The sequence below is a fragment of the Eutrigla gurnardus genome, assembly GCF_963514095.1.
Source record: "Eutrigla gurnardus genome assembly, chromosome: 2".
NCBI lineage: Eukaryota > Metazoa > Chordata > Actinopteri > Perciformes > Triglidae > Eutrigla > Eutrigla gurnardus.
In genome coordinates this window covers 4,170,904-4,189,976 of record NC_139916.1, presented here as the reverse complement: position 1 = coordinate 4,189,976, position 19,073 = coordinate 4,170,904, and the positions used below count along the sequence as shown (strand labels likewise).

General features: G+C 45.8%; 1 protein-coding gene across 4 annotated transcripts in view; it reads left to right on the top strand.

The window, feature by feature from the left end:
• The first annotated feature begins 1,010 nt into the window (after window positions 1-1,010).
• Window positions 1,011-19,073, top strand: part of chd5 (chromodomain helicase DNA binding protein 5) — a 43,475-nt gene continuing 25,412 nt past the window's right edge. For 3 of the 4 annotated variants that reach the window (XM_084033206.1, XM_084033205.1, XM_084033207.1), the window contains exon 1: window positions 18,315-18,570. In XM_084033206.1, the coding sequence (XP_083889332.1) occupies window positions 18,345-18,570 (226 nt within the window). In that variant the 5' untranslated portion in view covers window positions 18,315-18,344. Of the gene's footprint in view, window positions 1,189-9,985; window positions 10,138-16,150; window positions 16,370-17,724; window positions 17,844-18,310; window positions 18,571-19,073 lie in introns of those variants that run through there. The other variant, XM_084033208.1, reaches the window with a different exon arrangement.

Genomic DNA, 19,073 nt, shown 5'->3' with positions numbered 1-19,073 from the left:
ATTAACCTAGACACTAGACAGAATTTTCATCATTTTGGTACCTTTTTATTTTTTTTGGACCTAACTGAATATTTAATGTACAGAAATCTGAGCCAGTGATGCAAAAATGCATTAACACAACATTTAAAATGATAGTGTTTTATGTTAATAGAATACATGTAATTGAAATAGGAACAATGTAAAGTGAAACTGCCCTGCAGACTACTCAGTCAGGACTCTGGATGTGTGTTTGTTGATACACGAAGCGGAGCTGCAGCTCGTCTGCTGATCTCTGTGGGGCATCCTGTGTTACAGCTGTGGTAACCTTGACAACAGTTAGACCACTAGGCGGTCAGGACTCCTCGCTGCATGCAGTCACCAGGCTACACTTTCCCTTTTCTTCCCCTTTCCTGGAAAAAAAAAAAGTGCAAGTTTGCGGAACAAACGGATTTAAGAGTCAGGTTATATTTCCACATCAGGGTTTCTAGGCGTTAATTAAAAGTGTAAATTAAACCCCAAACGTGTGATTTGAGATAATCGTTTTAAGACAAATTAAAACAAATTGTTTGTTCCGCCTACAGCCCCGGCATCACATTTGGAGTAAAGGTTGTGAGTGAAGCAGCAGAAGTTTCTCTCTATTCTCCGGACTTCCAAAAAGAGGGAAACGTGCAGGCGACAGACGCGGGACCGGATCCGCATATTAGCGGCTATTTCTTTCCCTCCCCCCCCCCCCCTCCCTTTTTTAACGCACACTACTAGTTAAAGTGGTAACTAAGGAGAGCACGACTAACTAGTTGTGGGTGAAATTATGGGATGCATCGTCATGGCAACAGACCAGACGTCACAATCTGGGCATGTGTGTTCCATTTTTGTCTTTCTTATTTTTCAGACTGGAAGACCTGGATAGAGATCAGTGGGAAATAATATAAATGTTTTTTTTTAATATTTATAATTTTTTTATTTTACGTGGAGAGAAAGCCGAGGATTCACTGGAAGCAAAAAAAATTTTTTTTTTTTTCTTCTTTAGCTGAGCGACGCTACATTTCTTTTTGGGTGAAGACAGAGACTGGGCTGCGGCGTCTGGAGGGTTAACTTTCAGTATTCTCGGTCTAAAAGGGGGTTTGGGGGGCTATGAGATAAAGATGCCGGGGTCGCTGAGTAATGAAGACGAGGGACAGGACGACATGGATTTTGAAGACGATATACCAGGTGAGGGGGAAGGGGGGGAGGGAGGTGGGCTTGGGGGAGGAGGGGGTGTCCTTCAGATTATATTTTGCGCCGCTACGCCTTGAATGCGGGGAAAAGGGCTTGTCCTGCGTTCCTGAGACCGGAGGGGAGGAGGAGGGGTGGGGTGCAATAAGCAGAGTCATGCTATTATTTTATTTTTTGGTTTGTTGTTGCCTTAGTGTCTTAAAGGTGGGCTTTTTTTTTTAAAGCTGTGGCATGATGAAAACCCTCCGCTGCATGCTTCTTCTTCTTCTTCTTCTTCTTCTCCGGGTGCATGTGTGTTTTTATATCGCGGGCTGCATGCATGCGCGTACACGAGGCTTTTCTCCCTTCTAGCTGTTTAAATGCATTGGACGCTGTGTCATCGTTCACAATCAATGCGTGTGCGTGAAAAGCAGAAACGGGCTCCGGTGACAACATCCGTGTTTTTTTTTATGCCTCCAACTTTCCCTGTTTTTCGAGTCGCTGCGTGGCCGCAGAGGTGTGAAAACCACGTGTCGGCCAACAGTAAACAGTGCTTAACGTCGAGTTGCCTCGATCCCGTTGCACTGTGGGCGACCACGGTGAGGTCACACGCGACGCCCCCCCCTCCTCCAGCTCCAGGTCGTTGCACTAACTGAAATTAACTGTAACCCACATTCATGACACATTACTCATTCAGTCCAAAGTGGAGGCTTTGGGGGGCAATCTGCAGCAAATGTAGAATGCATGACATATATTACTAAAAATACAAAAAAAAAGGCATGGGGGTGTTGAGATGCCCTAATTATCAACTTGTGGCTGTTGCCTTGGTGTGTGTGGCAGGTGTCATTCACTGTCCTGGGGTCAGATAGGGAAGTCCCAGTCCGGTTTTCTTTGACGTGTGCTTAAACTAGCCTACGAACTGGACATCTCGGTCAAACCAGGTCCTGAATGCGGTCCAACGTGGCATAGTTTCTGGTTTTGAGACAAAAGCAAAAAAAAAAAAAAAAAAAAAGAAACACATCGAGATAAAAATGACGCAAACGAATGAATACATTTCACCAACACGGTTGCCATGGTGCATTTCTTGCTCATTTTTCATGCTCGTTATTAAGAAAAAGGTCTTCAGCCTCAAACGCTGGTGTGTTTTGTACCATGACAGCAACGCTTACATCATTGGCACATCATTATTATCCGTTTCTAAAACATAAGATTTGCTCATGAAAGAAATCTAAGGTTCTTACACATACACACACACACACACACACACACACACACACACACACACACACACACACACACACACACACACAGAGTGTTTCTCATAAACCAGATTAATACCACAAATCCTGCATTGGATGGTGTGCAGCAGAGGAGCAGATGAAGAAGCATGGTTTCTCTCTGACTGCCAGCCGTTAGCCTGAGGGAGGACACCAGCACTGATGATGCGTGTCCCCAATAACCACCATAGTTGGTTAAATATGTGGAAGAGAGAGGGGAGAAGGTGCGACTGATTGTGGCAGGCGAGTGAAGATGTGAGAGTAGCGAGAAAAAAAAAGTCAAAACACTGTCACGTGCCAGTGGAAACTGATTTACGTCGGCCTTGATGTCATTTGTTGTATTCTTTCCGCTGTTGGCTAAAAAACATCCCAAAGGGGAGTTTTTAAAGCCAGAGATCCCCTCACGATGGAAAGCGAGTGCAGCTTAATGCACACTACTGTATGTTGGAATGTATTTGCCTTGATAAATCACGTCTTTTCCAGCGGTAAAAGGTCTTTGCCGTCTCCAGTTTTCATTTTTTTTTATCACATCACGGACTGTGATGAAGTCTTGCAAATCCATTGTTCCGCCGCCGATACGAGGAAGCAGCGTTCAGACAGTTTATGACCTCCGTCGACAGGCATCAAAGTGACAGACAAGGCCGGGGATCCAGGTCACATTTTTCCCAGCGTCAAGATGCTTCCACGCAATTAAAACGCAATGATGTAGAAGCACAGCCTGAGGGAGGGGGGGGGGGGGGGGGGGGGGGATTTCAGACACCTAAAAGCTATCCTATCACAGCCTTCATTTGTTGTGGCATGTTAAGTGTCCTAATTCCCTTTGTTTTACTCGGGGGGTGCTCACACTGTCACAGATTGTTCCATTGTGCTTTCTTGCTTTAATTGTTTTGCTCTTCCCCCTAAAATGGAAAGATTATCGTGGGCTTTTGTGTGCCTACAAATGTTATCCCCAATTGGAAAAAGGGGGTCTATTTTTGGATGCATCACTGTGAAAGTTGACACCATTTTTTTTCCTGCTGCGCGTGCACAAAGCCTTTGCATCAAAGAGCCGTTTTCTTTAATGCGTATTTGCAGATGAGTGGTGCAGCATTCCAGTCTGTTTTTATATCGGCGTTACATTGCACGCATTAGGAGCCTGTGCATATATTGTCTATGATACATTTTTAATGGATTCTATTTGGTCTTTATCCTTCCGTCACTTTGATGATTACACTTTCTAATAATAGCCTATGGGTGTCTCTGTCTGAAGGCGTTTGGGGCCTAAGCTACAAGCACTTGATCAATGAAGAGAGCACAAGCTATGGCTCTTTTTTTTTTCCTTCCCTCCTCCTCCCTCCTGAGCAAGTAATGCCGGGCAACATTAAGTGGGCATTTCCACACGGGGGCCAACAGAGAAAGGGCTAATGTGCTTTCCAATAAACTCCAGCTTCCTCACTTGGGAGACGCTCATGAATCTCCCTTCTAATGGGTCAGTCCAGTGGCCAAGCCCTTGCAGGAAGGTCAGAACTGTGTGTGTGCCATCCGTCTACACTTTACAGACGTCTCTTTTTGCCAAGTGGAGCTTTGGTCCCATTTTCTAATAGAATCTGGTGCCAGACCTCCGTGTGCCACATGACTGAGCGACCTTCCCTCCCCCTTTCTGACACCTGGCACCGCCTGGTCCACTCACCAGGCAGAAAGATTATCATTCCCCTGATGGCGTTCCCTTCAGGGACTTCACAGGCCATTTGCCGTAGGCAGGTTTCAGATTACAAGGCAACGCAGGTGTTAAACACAGACATCTTTTTTTTTTCAATCAACTGCATTGCTGTCACACCTTCTGCCTATAAATGAATTGCATAACTGAGAGACCGTTTATGCATGGGTTCAATCTTTTAGTTTGATTTTTAATGTGCTGTGATGGCTTTGAGGCTGTTATTCAGGCACATGGGAGTTTTGACCTGAATGCAACTATCTGAGTTAAGTGTGTTAGCATACTAACATGTGCTAATTAGCACTAAACACAAAGTACAGCCGAGGGTACAGGTATTGGTTCATGGCAATCCATCCTGGAAAAGTAAGGATCATTAGGATTTATCATCTGGGAACTATGAATGCTTGAAGGTTAATCCATCCAGTAAATATTAACATATTCTACGGGATAATTGAAAACTTTGACCAGGAAAGTCACAAGCATCACCAAAGCCAGTAGCATTCATCTTCTGGGGACCATGAATGTCTGTCTGAACCAAAGTCATAGACTGAAGGATCAACAGACGAACCCTGCCATTAGCATGCCGCTAGCATTTCTACAAGAGGATTAGTCTGGTCTGCTGCATAAAACTGCACTTTTAACCTACATCAGTAACGCTGCTTCATCACTGTCAAGTCTGAGTGATTTATCATCCAAAAAAACGGAGCAAGGGGACCCACAGTCCGGCATCGTCTGGTGGATCTAATCAGGGATGTGTGGTCAACCCGTCACTCATAGTTCACCCATCGGAAAAGAAAGAGGTGCAGAGTGACGGACTGTGTGCTTTCTGCGATCCAGAGCCGTCTCTCTATTTGCATCTGAGCCGTGTCATCATCCGTGCGTTTAAGTGAGATGCAAGTCCTGCCTGGCAGGCGACTTACTTCTGAGACATAAAAGAGCTCCCTGTTTTAGAATCTGAAAGCATAAAGTCAGGCTTTTTTTTCCTGAAAGAGGGAAATAAAAGAGGAGAGTATGTTGAGCTGTGTCTGAGGTAGAACGAACGAGGATAGATAGATAGATAGATAGATAGATAGATAGATAGATAGATAGATAGATAGATAGATAGATAGATAGATAGATAGATAGATAGATAGATACTGTGACAGCAACATACATCCGTTGTTTTCCTGCCTTTATCGGCTTCTAACCTTCAAAAATTGTAATTGGTGCGGACGTCTGTGGAGAGTAAATGCTGCAAATGCACGAGTTACCCCCAATTAGCACTAAAGAGGGGATGACACACTTCATCTGGTGGTCAAAGGAAACACAATGAGCCTGACATTGCCACTCATTAAAGCTTTGAATTAACTAGTGTGTAGTCTACTGCAGCAATTCTTAAAGAGGAGTCCATGGCTCTCTGACAGGGGGTCCGTGAAGAGTTTTTTTTATTAAAATCTACAGTGTAGAGGGTGGGGGTCATAGTATATCGACCGACTGTTATTAAAAGTTATCTGGTATGAAAATGAGTACAACAAGCAAGCACGTCCACAAAGGGTATATGGTGGTGGACGAGTCTAACAAACACAGGACTTTCGTGTTTTTTGCGTTTTATTGGATTGTTTTATCGGAGCGTTTACAGCTCCTATGGGCTGTCACTATTGGGTTTTATCCCCTCGCGCATGCAAGATCTCAGCTGCTTCTATACTATACTATCCCGGATGAGGACCATTGTGACAGGAACCAGTCCCTCCATGGGAGTATTGGAGGCGGATGATGGTGAGGGATGCAAAGCCACGTAAAGGCCTCTATTTTTTTGCTTGATGTTTCCCCGCTGCCAAGGCCCATTTTTTCCAGGCTGGGCATCACAACATGATGTGTTTTCCCAACCCAAGAAAACTACACCGCTTTACTCTTACCTCTCTGACCACGGGAACCAGTGTGCTTCCCAGGTGACTGCAGCACAATACAACATATCCCTCAACTCGGCTTCTGTGTGTCTGAAATCATGGCATTGGCAAACGGTGAGCTGGCTCCACATGTGGATGGTCCCATAACCCCTCGGGTGGGATGATTGGACCACTCATTCAAACGCCACGGCTCATCTGTATGAAGCAGGCAAGGAATCGGAGATGGCGAAGAAGCACAGCAACAAACAACAGCATCAGTGACAGGATGTGGAGAACATGTCTCATTCCAGCTGAGAAACGGAAACACAATGGGCCATTTAAAGGCCAACTACTTTCCTCTCTCGAGCAGTTTCCTCTCAGCCAGTCTGGTTATGCTCCCACTGAGAATGCTCCAGACCCCCCCTCCCCCCCACCCACATACACCCTCCACACAAATCAAATGCTGGCCACTGCACACACAAGTCACAATGCAGCAGACAGATCCCAGTCACTTCCCACCCATCGGGGCTAGTTAGTGGTGATTCGGGCACCGTGGCCAGCACTGGCCCTTTCGAGGCAACCTTCCCACGGGGCTGGAGGGTGCAAACACTCACTCCACACAGCGGCGGAAATGGCTGCGAATTAGCTGCAAACAATGTCACCAGATGCTCCACAGGGTACAGTGGACAACATGCTCCAGGTCAGTTGTGGGTCGCCCTCGGGAGAGTGACATCACACACATATCAGTGTCCCTCTCTAAGTGGGGTTAAATGTGCCAGTACCAAGTGGTCGGTGGGAAATGTCTTGAGCTGTCTAGGGTGCTGAAAGACAGAGGGCTACAAGAAGTAGCCAGGGGGGCCCTCTGCTGTGGTCTCACAACCCACAACCACCTACTCTCCATAAAAGCTGCAGTTGTGGGGGATCTGTCCCCACTGTGACAGCTGTACAATACCATTCCTCACCTCCCACAGATAGGGCGGCGATTGTGGGCCTGGGCATTGAAGGGGAGTGCTTGGAAAGGTTGGGGCTGCCCCTGCAGAGGTGGGCATTCTCCAGGATGCCAGAGCCCCCCCTGTTTTTCAGCGCTGGTGTGTGGAGAGAGGCTCAGATCCCATGTCATGTCCCTTGCCTCATGTGTTGTCCTACATTCAAACATTGGTAGATAACGATTGGGTTTCGTCAGCAGTTAAAGCATGCTGTTACGTCCCGATACAAAGGCTATGGAGAAAGATAATTTTTGGGTATCCTTTTTCACCTAGAATGACAGCATTGCGCTCTAAAACCCATTATTTCCAATGGCTGGTGTGGCTCTGCAACAGATTATCTCGCTGCGCTCAGCAAAGTGTAGGCACTGCTCCATGAGTGCCGTGCCGAAGCTCAGCATGCTGGGACTTGCTGAGCTAACCATGGTGTGCACTGAACCCAGTGGTGAGCGCAGCACGATTTGGTCCGTTGTGAAAGGCCCGTGTCCTGAATTGCCGTCAGTCTGAAATGCCTTTGTATTCAAGAGGACGGTTACAAGGTAATTTCACAGCCAAATCTCTCTTTTACACCCTTAAGGTCTCAACAAACGCACACTCATAAGGGTTGACTGCTTCCTTTATCTCACTGGCTGTGTGACACCATGACTCAAGCCTACAGTGCAGCCTGAGTGGAGCCTCTTGCAGGTCACCCGGATGCCCTCCGAGAAAACTTCAACCTCATCCATGGTCCCGCTCGGAGGGACGACAGTGGCAGCGGCGTCCCGGGACTTCTACGAGTCTTTATCATCTATTCCTGCGAGACGTATTTAAGCCTTCATTCAGCGTTAAACGTGCAAGACAGGCAGGCAGATGAAGCGTTGCCCGAGCTGGTGCTTTTACGCAACGCATCTAACGGTGCGCCTCTAATCTGATCAGCACAGATTAGTGGGCCTTTTCCATCCCATTCTTCTGCGGCGGCGGTGCTGTGTCTAGAGAGCGCAACATATTTCTTCTCCACAAAGGCTGTTTGTTTACCGTGGCAGTCAGTCAGCACCTAGCTGCCTTACGACACAAGGCATGTGTGCGTTTTGTCTGTTTGTGGACCTTGGTGTTACGCCAAGGCATGGACCGCATCACTACATCATCACCAGCTTTGCCACTTACCCACAAGTGACAGCTTTTAGAAGGTGATGCCTATATGAAAGAGAACGTTACAGGTGTAGCCCTCTAAATTGTGGAACCCTGGGGCTTCACCTACACCAGCTTAAGAAATGCTGGTTTAAATTGCGAACAGAACTATAGAACGCAAATGTGGACGTGAGATTGGCTTGTGTCCGGCACAAGGGCGTCACCATGACTGCAAATGCACACAGGGACAAACCCAATAGTGATAGCTCTTAAACGGCTATGCCTAGACTCATAGAATCTGGAGTTATAATACCTAACCAATGTTAGTTATTGTTACTTAACAAAGTCTGCAAAGGGCAGCTGTTTATTAACGCTATTTACATTGTTGCGGTTGTTACTCTACTTAATTGCGTTATTATTTGGATTATTATTATCTTTTTGGACCTTAAAGGGTATACATCTCTGCATGTCATACTTTCTACCATTGTGTATTACTGTAAGCGTGATACAAAGCCAATATGAAACATATTCATGGGACCTCTTTTTGGTCCAGAAATGTCGACGCTGAATGTGTCCTGTGGTTTACAGAAACACGTACAATGCCAACATTTGTTTTTCGGACGACTCCGTTGGCCTAACCGATCGCAGATTATGTTCTTATCTAACAAATCTAAAGCTCTTCTACAAAACATATCTATAGAATACATTTATCTTGTGCTGTTCTTTCACATAACTGAGACTATAGGGAGGTAAGAAAAAAAAGACATGCTATGTCAGATTATTCCAAGGGACCAACGTGAGGGGATCTGGAGTTTATTCTCTATCCTGGTAGGGGTCTTTGAGGGCCTCTGGTCTACTGCACTGTACTTCGCTAAATAGTGGATAAGTGGCGAGTGGTGAGGTTTGTGTCTCTACTACGCAGGAATCCCTCCTCTCTAACTCCTCACTCCAGCTACCCAGGGGAGTGGTAGACTGCAGGGCCAGTGTTGGCTGATTAACTCGGATACACATGCTGCATATTTCATGCCCTCCAGTCCGTCTGCATGACAGACGCTAGTATACATGCAGACAGACAGTGGGTAGAAAGAGATCAGAAGGACCTTTGCAGGGCGTGTTTTCTCCGCGTCTCTTTATAGTGATGTATTGTTTCGGGACTGTCTCGCTTCCTTCCTCCTCTGTGACCCACTGTGGCATCGCTGAAGTCTGCTGCGCTCAGCAGTCAACATGTTTTGTACACAGCGGCTTTGAGACAGTACAGCTGACAACCAGCAGCAGGTCGCTTTAGTCCCAGCAAGCATTAAAAGGCACAAGATATGCTCAGTATACCTCAGTGGTCCTCCGGGGAGTTGCCATTTAGCGGCAGGGCACGGCGCTCCATCTATTTGGGCTCCTGACGGGTAAAAGTTGATCCACGCTCAATGAAGTGTGATGATGAGGTTTTATTTTTTTGCCAAGTACTCCTGTTGGTCTGGCAAACGATTCATAATGTTTTTACTTTCCAAAAAACAAGCCAACTGACTTTACACTTTACTGTATTTGAGGCCTGCTGTTTATGTTCTTTATCAATTAATCTTTCTTTCTTTTTGATTCTTTGTTCTATAAATGTTGGAAAATATTTCCCCGTGTTGTATTCACATGGCTTGTCTAACAAATTAAAAGTCCAAACATATAGAATGATTTTGTAAATAGTGAGGTATAAATCCTCACATTTTAGATGCTCGAGCCAGGAAATTCTTTACATTTTTCTTTGATAAACTACTCAAACAATTCTTATCAAAATTGTTTTATTTTGCGTTTGATAAGCTGAACCGACAAACTCAACGACTCCATGTACAATATACAACATTGTGTTCCTAATCAGATCATTTGTTTTTGTTTCCGTTTGTCCAGATGAGGATGACGAAGGCGAGCGCAACACCGTCGCCCTCGCCCCCCTCGACAGCTTCTTCTCCGACAGCGACTCCCTCAAACAGCAGAAGAAGAAGAAGCCCAAAAAGATGAAAGAGGGGAAAATGCCCAAAGTTAAGAAGAGGAAAAAGGAGGTAAGGCCAATCCGTCATGACCCTCGGACACTTAACGGCTTCGTGGCTCACGCTGAATCTTTTCTAACCAAACTCTTGTGACGTCTCTGCAAAATTGGATCGGCGGTGGTTTTGCTGCTGGACTGCACTGTGCAATCTCAATGAGAGGTGCTGGACTGTGTCGGCTTGGAGGAGGTTGGCAGCAGCGTCACCGTTGCTGCCAGTGCAAGCTGTGTGCACCGAGGGGCCGGTTTAGAGTGTAGATGTGTGCCTGCGGTGCTGGTGTTGATGGCGGGGACTGCAGGTCAGACTCACGGCCGGCGTGCCAAGCCGAGCTGTGACTGAGCGCTTCACAGTCGAGTTGCTCCGGCCTTTTAGTTTCCCCCAACAACAGGTCGGGTCTGTGCCGCTCCCACTGTTAACACTCATGACTCCATCTAAGCAGATCTATGGTGAGATCACTGATCACTACGATAAGTCACAACGCTTTTAAAGGAATATTTCACCCATCTGTATGAAGCGTTGTGTGTTAGAAACCCTGTAGTGTGTTTGAATGTCGTCGTTATTCCCTCATTTCCCAGAGACGGAGATCTCTGTGTTTCTGTTCTCAAAAAGAGCCTCGATGACGCAAATATACTCATGTTGCATCATCGGAGGCTCTTTGTTAGAGGGGGTGAGACTACAACACTAGTTCCTCATGTCTTCAACCCGCCTGTAGGGGGCAGCACCCATTGAGGCTACAGACCTGTTACAGACCAGTGGTGGGACCCACTGAGACTACAGACCTGTTACAGACCAGTGGTGGGACCCACTGAGACTACAGACCTGTTACAGACCAGTGGCGGGGCCTCACTTGCAGAAATTAAAGCAACATCCTCCATCTTGCTTGGAAGCTTGCGCCTGCAGAGCTGTGCATTGTGGGAGTTGTTGTCTTCCATCCACATGCGCTATGTGTTTTCTCGGTCAAGAAGGGACCAAATTTGAAATGCATGTTACATTTCGTCGACATATATGACCCACTTTAATACAGATTCATGTTTCCACTGGTGAAGTATGCATTAAAACCCTATTTAACTTTTAGTTAACAATCAAAGCCTGGAGACCAGACGAGTTAAAAGTAATAAATAGACATTTATTTGTCATAAAACCAAAAGAACCAAACAAATGTGCAGTAATGTGTGGCTGTGTGAAAGTGTCCAAATCAAATACAGCAACTGATGTGTAACAGAGGAGGCGAGAAGGGAGAGTGAGCCATGTTGCTGTGATGAGCTTTTATACCTGGAGCCACAATCAGGCTCAGGTGTGGCTCATCAGCTGTTAATGTCCTGCAAGACCAGGCAAAGGAGCACAGACCCCCTGCTGGATCGGAGGCCTCATCAGTGATAATCACAGGTACACAGAAAAGTGTTAAAATGTAGAGCAACAGCAGATATTCCCACCGGCAGCAGTAGTTGCAAATTAATAGGCCTTAATTGATTGATTGATTGATTGTGGTGTTGCGTTGCTTTTGAATTCATCATTCAATCAATGTGATACTTCAAGTGTTATATAATGTTGCTTCAAAGCACGAACTCGACATCACACTATGGTGAATGTATTAGCAAACAGGTGCCTATTTTCATATCCAGAAACATCATTAAGTATTTTTTTCCTTTTAGCTCTGTTTTGGTCTCCACCGACTTCTCGGAGTTAAACTTCAGAGTTAGTATCACACAGCAGGTTTATTTTAGTTAAAAAAAAAAAAAACTCACCAACCCTCCTGGGGGCAAAACTGACTTTGTCGCAGGAAATCATTTTGAGCTAACAATACCCAATCAGGTCACATAATCGTGGAGTTGCATTATTTGTCGTAACACCAGGAAGACAATTAGCTAAAAAAAGAGAGACCTGCAGCTGGGTTTTAATTTGTCAGCCTCAGAGCAACACCTTTTTATGTAACGTCGGAACACGAAATCAGCTCTTTTCCTGGCAAAATTCTTTTTTTTTCATTCAGCGATTATAGGAATTCACTGTATTCCCAGTGCGTTTTTTGTTCGCGGCCCCGTGTTGGCGACACAGCCAGGATGTTCCCCTCCGCTGGCTGGAGATGCCAGCAGTGCTGTGAGGAGCTTGGCTGGCCCGGCTGCCACCCGGCCCTTTGGCTGCTTGTGGTAAACACTGAGCTCTGGGTCTCACTGAGCTAATGAGGGGGGGGACTCCCTCTGACTCCCTCCCTCCCCCCCCTCTCTCTCACTCTCACAGACAGACTCTGCTCTGTATTCGCATCTTCCTCCCCTCGTCCTCTCTCTCATGCATCACCTCACTTTGCCTCGACGCCGCTGCTTGTGTTGCTGCTCTTGCGTCACAGGAACTGCAAATCTCTTCCTTTCACCTCCCTATCATTATTTCTTCCCTTTCCTTACCGGGGGCGCCGCCGCCGCCACCGCCGCCGCCACCGCCAACCGCTGCTGTAATTCACTTCCAATCACTCCCCATAGGTTGGTGTCAGACAAAGGCCGAAAGTCAATTGGGGTCAGAGACTGTCAGCGGCACATCCCAGTCTCAGGTCAGAGACAAACTCAAAGCCACTGTGTGGACATGAAGGCATATCGTCTCCCTTCACGAAAAAAAGAAGAAATCTAAATCACGCGGGGGGGAAGAATTTTACGGGGGGCAGTTAGTTTTATTGGAAAAAGAAGAGGCTGCAGTTTGTCCACAATAAAACACCCATGGAGCGGTAAAGGGAGAACGGGCTCGCAGCTTTAATATTTCTTCGCTGAAATACAGCCGTTTTTTTTTAAAGTGAGCCTCTTGTCTTGTTTTTATAAGTTCACTTTCCTCTCAAGGATTGTGAGACAACAGAGAGCCGTTTGCTGTAAAGAAGAAGGCCGTTGTTCTTGGAGCCATAAAGCGTTTTTTTTTTTTTTTACGGCAGTTCGGTTTTCTTTTTTTTCTTAAATTGAAGATCCACGTCACTCGTTTTCCTGCTTGCATCCCTCTGAATCTCTCCCCCCGAAGGCAGGGCCATTACGGGGAAGCATCTAATTTGATTACGTTATCAGCGCTTATCTGATTTTCTGCCCTCTTAAAAGTAGAATCGCCCTCTTTGTTGCTGCCGCGCTCCTCTTTGGGTCCTGTGATGATGATGTGTGTGCAACATTGAACTCTGGGCCGCGGCAGCGGCGGCGGCGGCGGCGGCGGTTGTTGCACAGATCCACCTCGTCCTTGCAGTTGCTCTCAACAGTGGTTCTGCTTCTTTGCTTTTTCCCTCCTCCATCTTAGCCCCCACTCCCATCCCCCATCTACTATCTTCAATTTACTCTCTCTCTCTCTCTCTCTCTCTCTCTCTCTCTCTCTCTCTCTCTCTCTCTCTCTCTCTCTCTCCTTCTTCTTATGCATAAATGAGATTTGTCTAGACGGGTGCCGGAGCACCAGCTCTGCAACCACAGGCCTCTGCATAACAAGCTCGTTATGCAAACGTGTCTGATTGGATGGCGCCGTTCCATTGGCTGCCACTGTGATAGATTTTGTGTGTGTGTGTGTTTGTGTGTTGTGTGTTGTGTGTGTGTGTGTGTGTGTGTGGATGGGGGGAGAGAGTGAGATAGGCAGGATAGAAAGGAAGAGTGAGAGAAAGAAAGAAAGGGAGAGCTGTACAGAGAGAGAGAAAGAGAGAGAGAAAATAATGTAGTGGGGGGGGATGCGAGATGTGAAAGAGAGAAAGTGAGAGAAAAGGCGTGGGGGGGGTGGTTGGTTAGGGGGGGGGGGAGCCAGACACTGCTCAAATTTGGTCACCATGGCAACACAGCCAGGCTGCTGGTAGGGTTGGCGGGCGCTGCGGCAACGTGAGTCTTTCCACTGCGCTGCAGAGCAAAACGCCTGTAAGTCTCTCCACGGATCCACACAGGCCTGCTGAGCAACAGGCAGCGAGCAGCACAACGCCGCTGTGCACTAATTCACCACGTGCACACACACACACACACACACACACACACACACACACACACACGGAAAACAGACATACTGTCCATACAGACAAAAAGAGAGATAAAAAATTCAAATGCATTCTTCAAACCCACCAAATTCTTTAGGTGATTAAAAAACACACACACACACTTCACATATGCACACACACACACACACACACACACACACACACACACACACACACACACACACACACACACACACACACACACACACACACACACACACACACACTCCCTCCCTCTTACTTACTCAATCATGAGCATGCACCACTGACTGTGTTCATATGCAACACTCGATCACACAAACAACACCTGTTAACCGTTAAACCCGTATACAGCCTCCCAGCTGTCTCTTATTAAAACAAAAAAAAAAGGCAGCGTCGACCAATCGGCAGCGAGCGCCGATAGCCCCCCCCCGGAGGTGTTCTGTTTGTTGGCTTTTTGACTTTGTTGTTAAAAAGGTGAACGTGAAACCGGCTGACTCGGCTCCCCATCGGCTCGACTCACAAATGTAATCGTTTTTCATTTCATTTCATCACAGGCAGAAGAATTATAATATTAGCAAAGCGGCGACACTTTGGAGCGTAATTTAATTTATGCAAATGCCGTCAAGAAGAAGCTTTTATTCCAAAGTGCTTTGTAGTCGTGTGACAGCATATGTTTTTAAAGCGTGGGCGGCCTCCGTGGGAGTGTTAATCCCTCACCCTGGCAAAATTAATGCCGCGCTTATTTGCCCCCGTCATTGAGTTTGCTATTTTAATTATCCACATTTCATCACTACATTTGAAATCACGCCTCAGAGGACACCTGCTTGACTCGCAGAGAGATTTCCTTTTTTTGGCGCCGTTAAAAACGCAGGTTGGACCCGGGAATCTGGCTTGGGTGTAGCCTCAGAGGAGTCTGATTCTAGCTCAGGTATTAGGTATAGCTTTCATTCAGCACAAATATGGTTTTCGGAGCTCGGGACTTTATCTTCTGCAGAACCAGAGAGATGAAAGTTAAAGCCTCGTGAACGTGACCAACGAGGCCATGCCGGGTCTCACGCAGCAACATTCGGTTTCTCCTCATTTCCTGCTCCGGCCCAGCTGTGCAGAACGATGAGCCCCACTTGATCATAAATTGGAGGACTGAGGCTTATTGTTTATTATTAGCAGAGGTAAACACTTTACAAGGGCAGGTGCCGTGTGCAAATACTTGGAGGGATGCCACCAAAAAAAAAAGAAGAACTTCAGCAGGAGTGAAATGGACGTACCGTCTTGGGATTAATGGATCAATAGAATTAGAAATAAACAATAGAAATAACAACAATTATTATAATTACTCTAAAACATAATCATAGATTCTATGTTTTTTATGTTCCTCAAATGTAAGGGGAGGCACAGTACTATGCAATAACTTTATTTTCTATTACAAGTATTCTGAAAATGTCTCTTCAGATATGTAAATGATTATCTTATCACATATATGCTGATTTTCATACATTTCCGGGACTGAAATCTCAACACTGGACGACAGTTCTGTTTCATTTGGTTGACCTATTAGCTTCGAGGGAGGAATTTCTCTGGTTATCGCTCCATGAATCAGGAAATAAATACAAATAAATAAATAAATACAAATTTCCACCATGGTTTTAGGATTCTGTTTGAGAAAATGTGTTTTGACCTAAAATATATCACCATGAAACTCCTCAGTTGATGACTTTAATGACATTAAGGTGATTATTTTTTCCCCGAGATTTCATGTTTAAACATGCAAATGAGATATTACCCAATGAATGAAGTCTTGGAGAAAACTACAGACGCAAATAGTTTAGTTAAATAAACATTTTGGATGTTTTTCTTTCCAGGAGGGAAAAAGTAAAACCAGCGGAACAGTGTTTTTTTTTTGCCTGGGGTTTCTTCTTATGTGTCCGACAAACAATTTGTGGAAGTTTTGGTGAGATTGCTCTCAACTACGACATGTTCTCTCACCTGAGAGGAGCAAAACATCCAAAAAAAAAGAGGAGGAAGTGTGTCCATACATCACTTCCTGTGTGCATTCATCTATACATTCACTGTCGAACCCCCCAGGGAGGAATCCAGCCGAGGGTGGACAGTGACCTGGAGGAGGCCTCGGAGGTGGAGGAGGAGCGGGAACGTCCAGAGATCGGCTCGGAGAGCGAGAGCAGCACGTACGGGCCGACAAAGAAGAAGAAGAAGAAACCCAAGGAGAAGAAAGAGAAGAAGCCGAGGAAGAAGAAGAGAGACGAGGAAGAGGAGGAGGATGACGATGATGACGGGAACCTGAAAGTGAGTCTCGGGATTCTTTGATAGAAGTCGTCATCTAATAATAATCATAATAAACTGGATTATAAGTGATTTTATACGCCAGGAACTTTAACAGATTTACATTAATTCATGATCAAATAAATTATTAAATTAATTTTAATTCAGTTAACTTTTTGCACTTAACATAAATGGACTGCTAGTAGCATGAAAAGTTACATAAATCAATACATTATAATAAATTAGAGGATCTTTTCTCCCAATGTGGTCATTTTTCACATCATTGAAGTACAATGAATGGACCTAAAAGATCTCATTTTTATAGACGTATGAAAACATATAAAGTAATTTGCGACACATGGTTTAAATGAGCATCTTCACCCTCGTTGAAGAATCCAGAATCTATGAAAGTGTACGAGTTCATTTCTCTGCCAGAAACACGATGTCTCCCGTTTCACTTTAAAAGCCCAAAGCTGGAGTTTCCACGTCGGGAGACCACACAAGACATTTAGAGTCACTTCGACCGTATTTCTTATTTGAAACGAAGACAAAAACAACGTCGTAAATGATTCTGGCGGTCGCGGTGCTGAATGCTGTGAGGAGTTGTGAGGAAACCCGAAACCACAAGAGTCTGCAGTGAAAATGAGACTTGTTGACGTCGGCCGACTAGAAAATGGTTTCTAATGTCCAACGTGTACATATAGCCGATAGAAACAAGTCGCTTGTCTCCGCTAACGCTGGGTGACAACAAGCTATGACAACAAGTGAAAACTACCGCTAGCGTCTTTGCACAACAATGTATTAATGAGAAAATTAAATGCATAAATTCATGGGAAGTTGACTAGCGCCAGCGTCGTAAATATATGATTTTATACTGCAAATTTTCGACTTTATAAACATGCAAATTTTCTACTTTATAAACTCGCAAATGTTCAACTTTATAAACTCGCAAATGTTCAACTTTATAAATTTGCAAATTTTCGACTTTATAAACTTGCAAATTTTCGACTTTATAAACTCGCAAACTTTTGACTTTAAAGACTCGCAAACTCTCGACTTTATAAACTTGCAAATTTTCGACTTTATAAACTCGCAAACTTTTGACTTTATTAACTCGCAAACGTTTGGCTTTAGAAACTCGCAAACTTTCGACTTAAGAAACTCGCAAATTTGCGATTTTTTTCTCAGAATATTGCACCCCTCTCTCGGCTCCCCCTACAGTGGCCCTAACATGCCGTCGTACTCCTTTCAGTCCAACAATAAAAAACAACCTTTATCTCCAAATTAATTGCGACGATCGTTGATACGATAAACAATAAGCGTGTATTGAATATAACGTAACACATGAACTTTGATGCCTCCCATCTGTATTTCAATAGGAGCCCAAATCCTCAGGCCAGCTGATGCAGGAGTGGGGTCTGGAAGACGTTCAGTACGGCTTCACCGAGGACGACTACAAGACCATCACCAACTACAAGGCCTTCAGCCAGTTCCTCAGGCAAGCCCCTCATTGTGTTCTGGACTATCTGCCTGTTTGCAAACCGCTCTGCTTCTTGTTTCGGAGCATCAAACCTTCACAACTTCACAGTGTTTTGGGACGGGTTGTTGTTTGTGCTAGAAAGCTGTCGGTGTGTAAAGAGTCCGGCTCACCTGGGGCCGTCTGAGCCTCGGCGCTGACAAAGTGGAGCATGAGCTCCCCCCCGAGCAGTCAGCTGCTTTACTGGATGCCTGACAGCCGGGAGGGACTCTGGGACTCGGCGCTCTGACCCACTATCCTTCACAGGCCTCGACGTGCCAAACCTCAAGCTGCTGCTTGACAAATCGTGAACAAGACACATGCACGAAACACAAAACCTTACGGGGGCAGTGGGATGTCAACGAATCAGGACCCGGATCCCTCCGGGTGCTGAGGGGAGCGGAGGTCTCGACATAATAAAGAAAACCGTTTGTCGTCTTCTCCTTTAGGCCGCTCATCGCTAAGAAGAACCCCAAGATCCCCATGTCGAAGATGATGACGGTGTTGGGCGCCAAGTGGCGGGAGTTCAGCGCCAACAACCCGTTCAAAGGCGCGTCCGCCACCGCCGTGGCCGCCGCTGTGGCCGCCGCCGTGGAAATGGTTACCGTGGCGCAGCCCACGGCTGTCAGCAGCGGAGGCAGCAGCGGCAGCAGCCAGCCGAGCGTTCAGCCGGGGCCGATCAAAAAAGCCAAAACCAAAGAGGGGAAGGGTAAGGGGGCCTTGTATATACTTGTATATATATATATATATATATAGACTATCCATCATCCATGCATCCATCCATCCATCATCCATCCATCATCCATCCATCATCCATCCATCATCCATGCATCCATCATCCATGCATCCATCCACCATCCATCCATCCATCCATCCATCATCCATGCATCCATGCATCCATCAATCATCCATCCATCCATCCATCCATCCATCCATCCATCCATCCATCCATCCATCCATCCATCCATCATCCATCCATCATCCATCCATCATCCATGCATCCATCCATCATCCATCCATCATCCATCCATCCATCATCCATGCATCCATCATCCATCCATCCATCCATCATCCATCCATCCATCCATCATCCATCCATCATCCATCCATCATCCATCCATCCATCCATCATCCATCCATCAACCATCCATCCATCCATCATCCATCCATCATCCATCCATCCATCATCCATGCATCCATCATCCATGCATC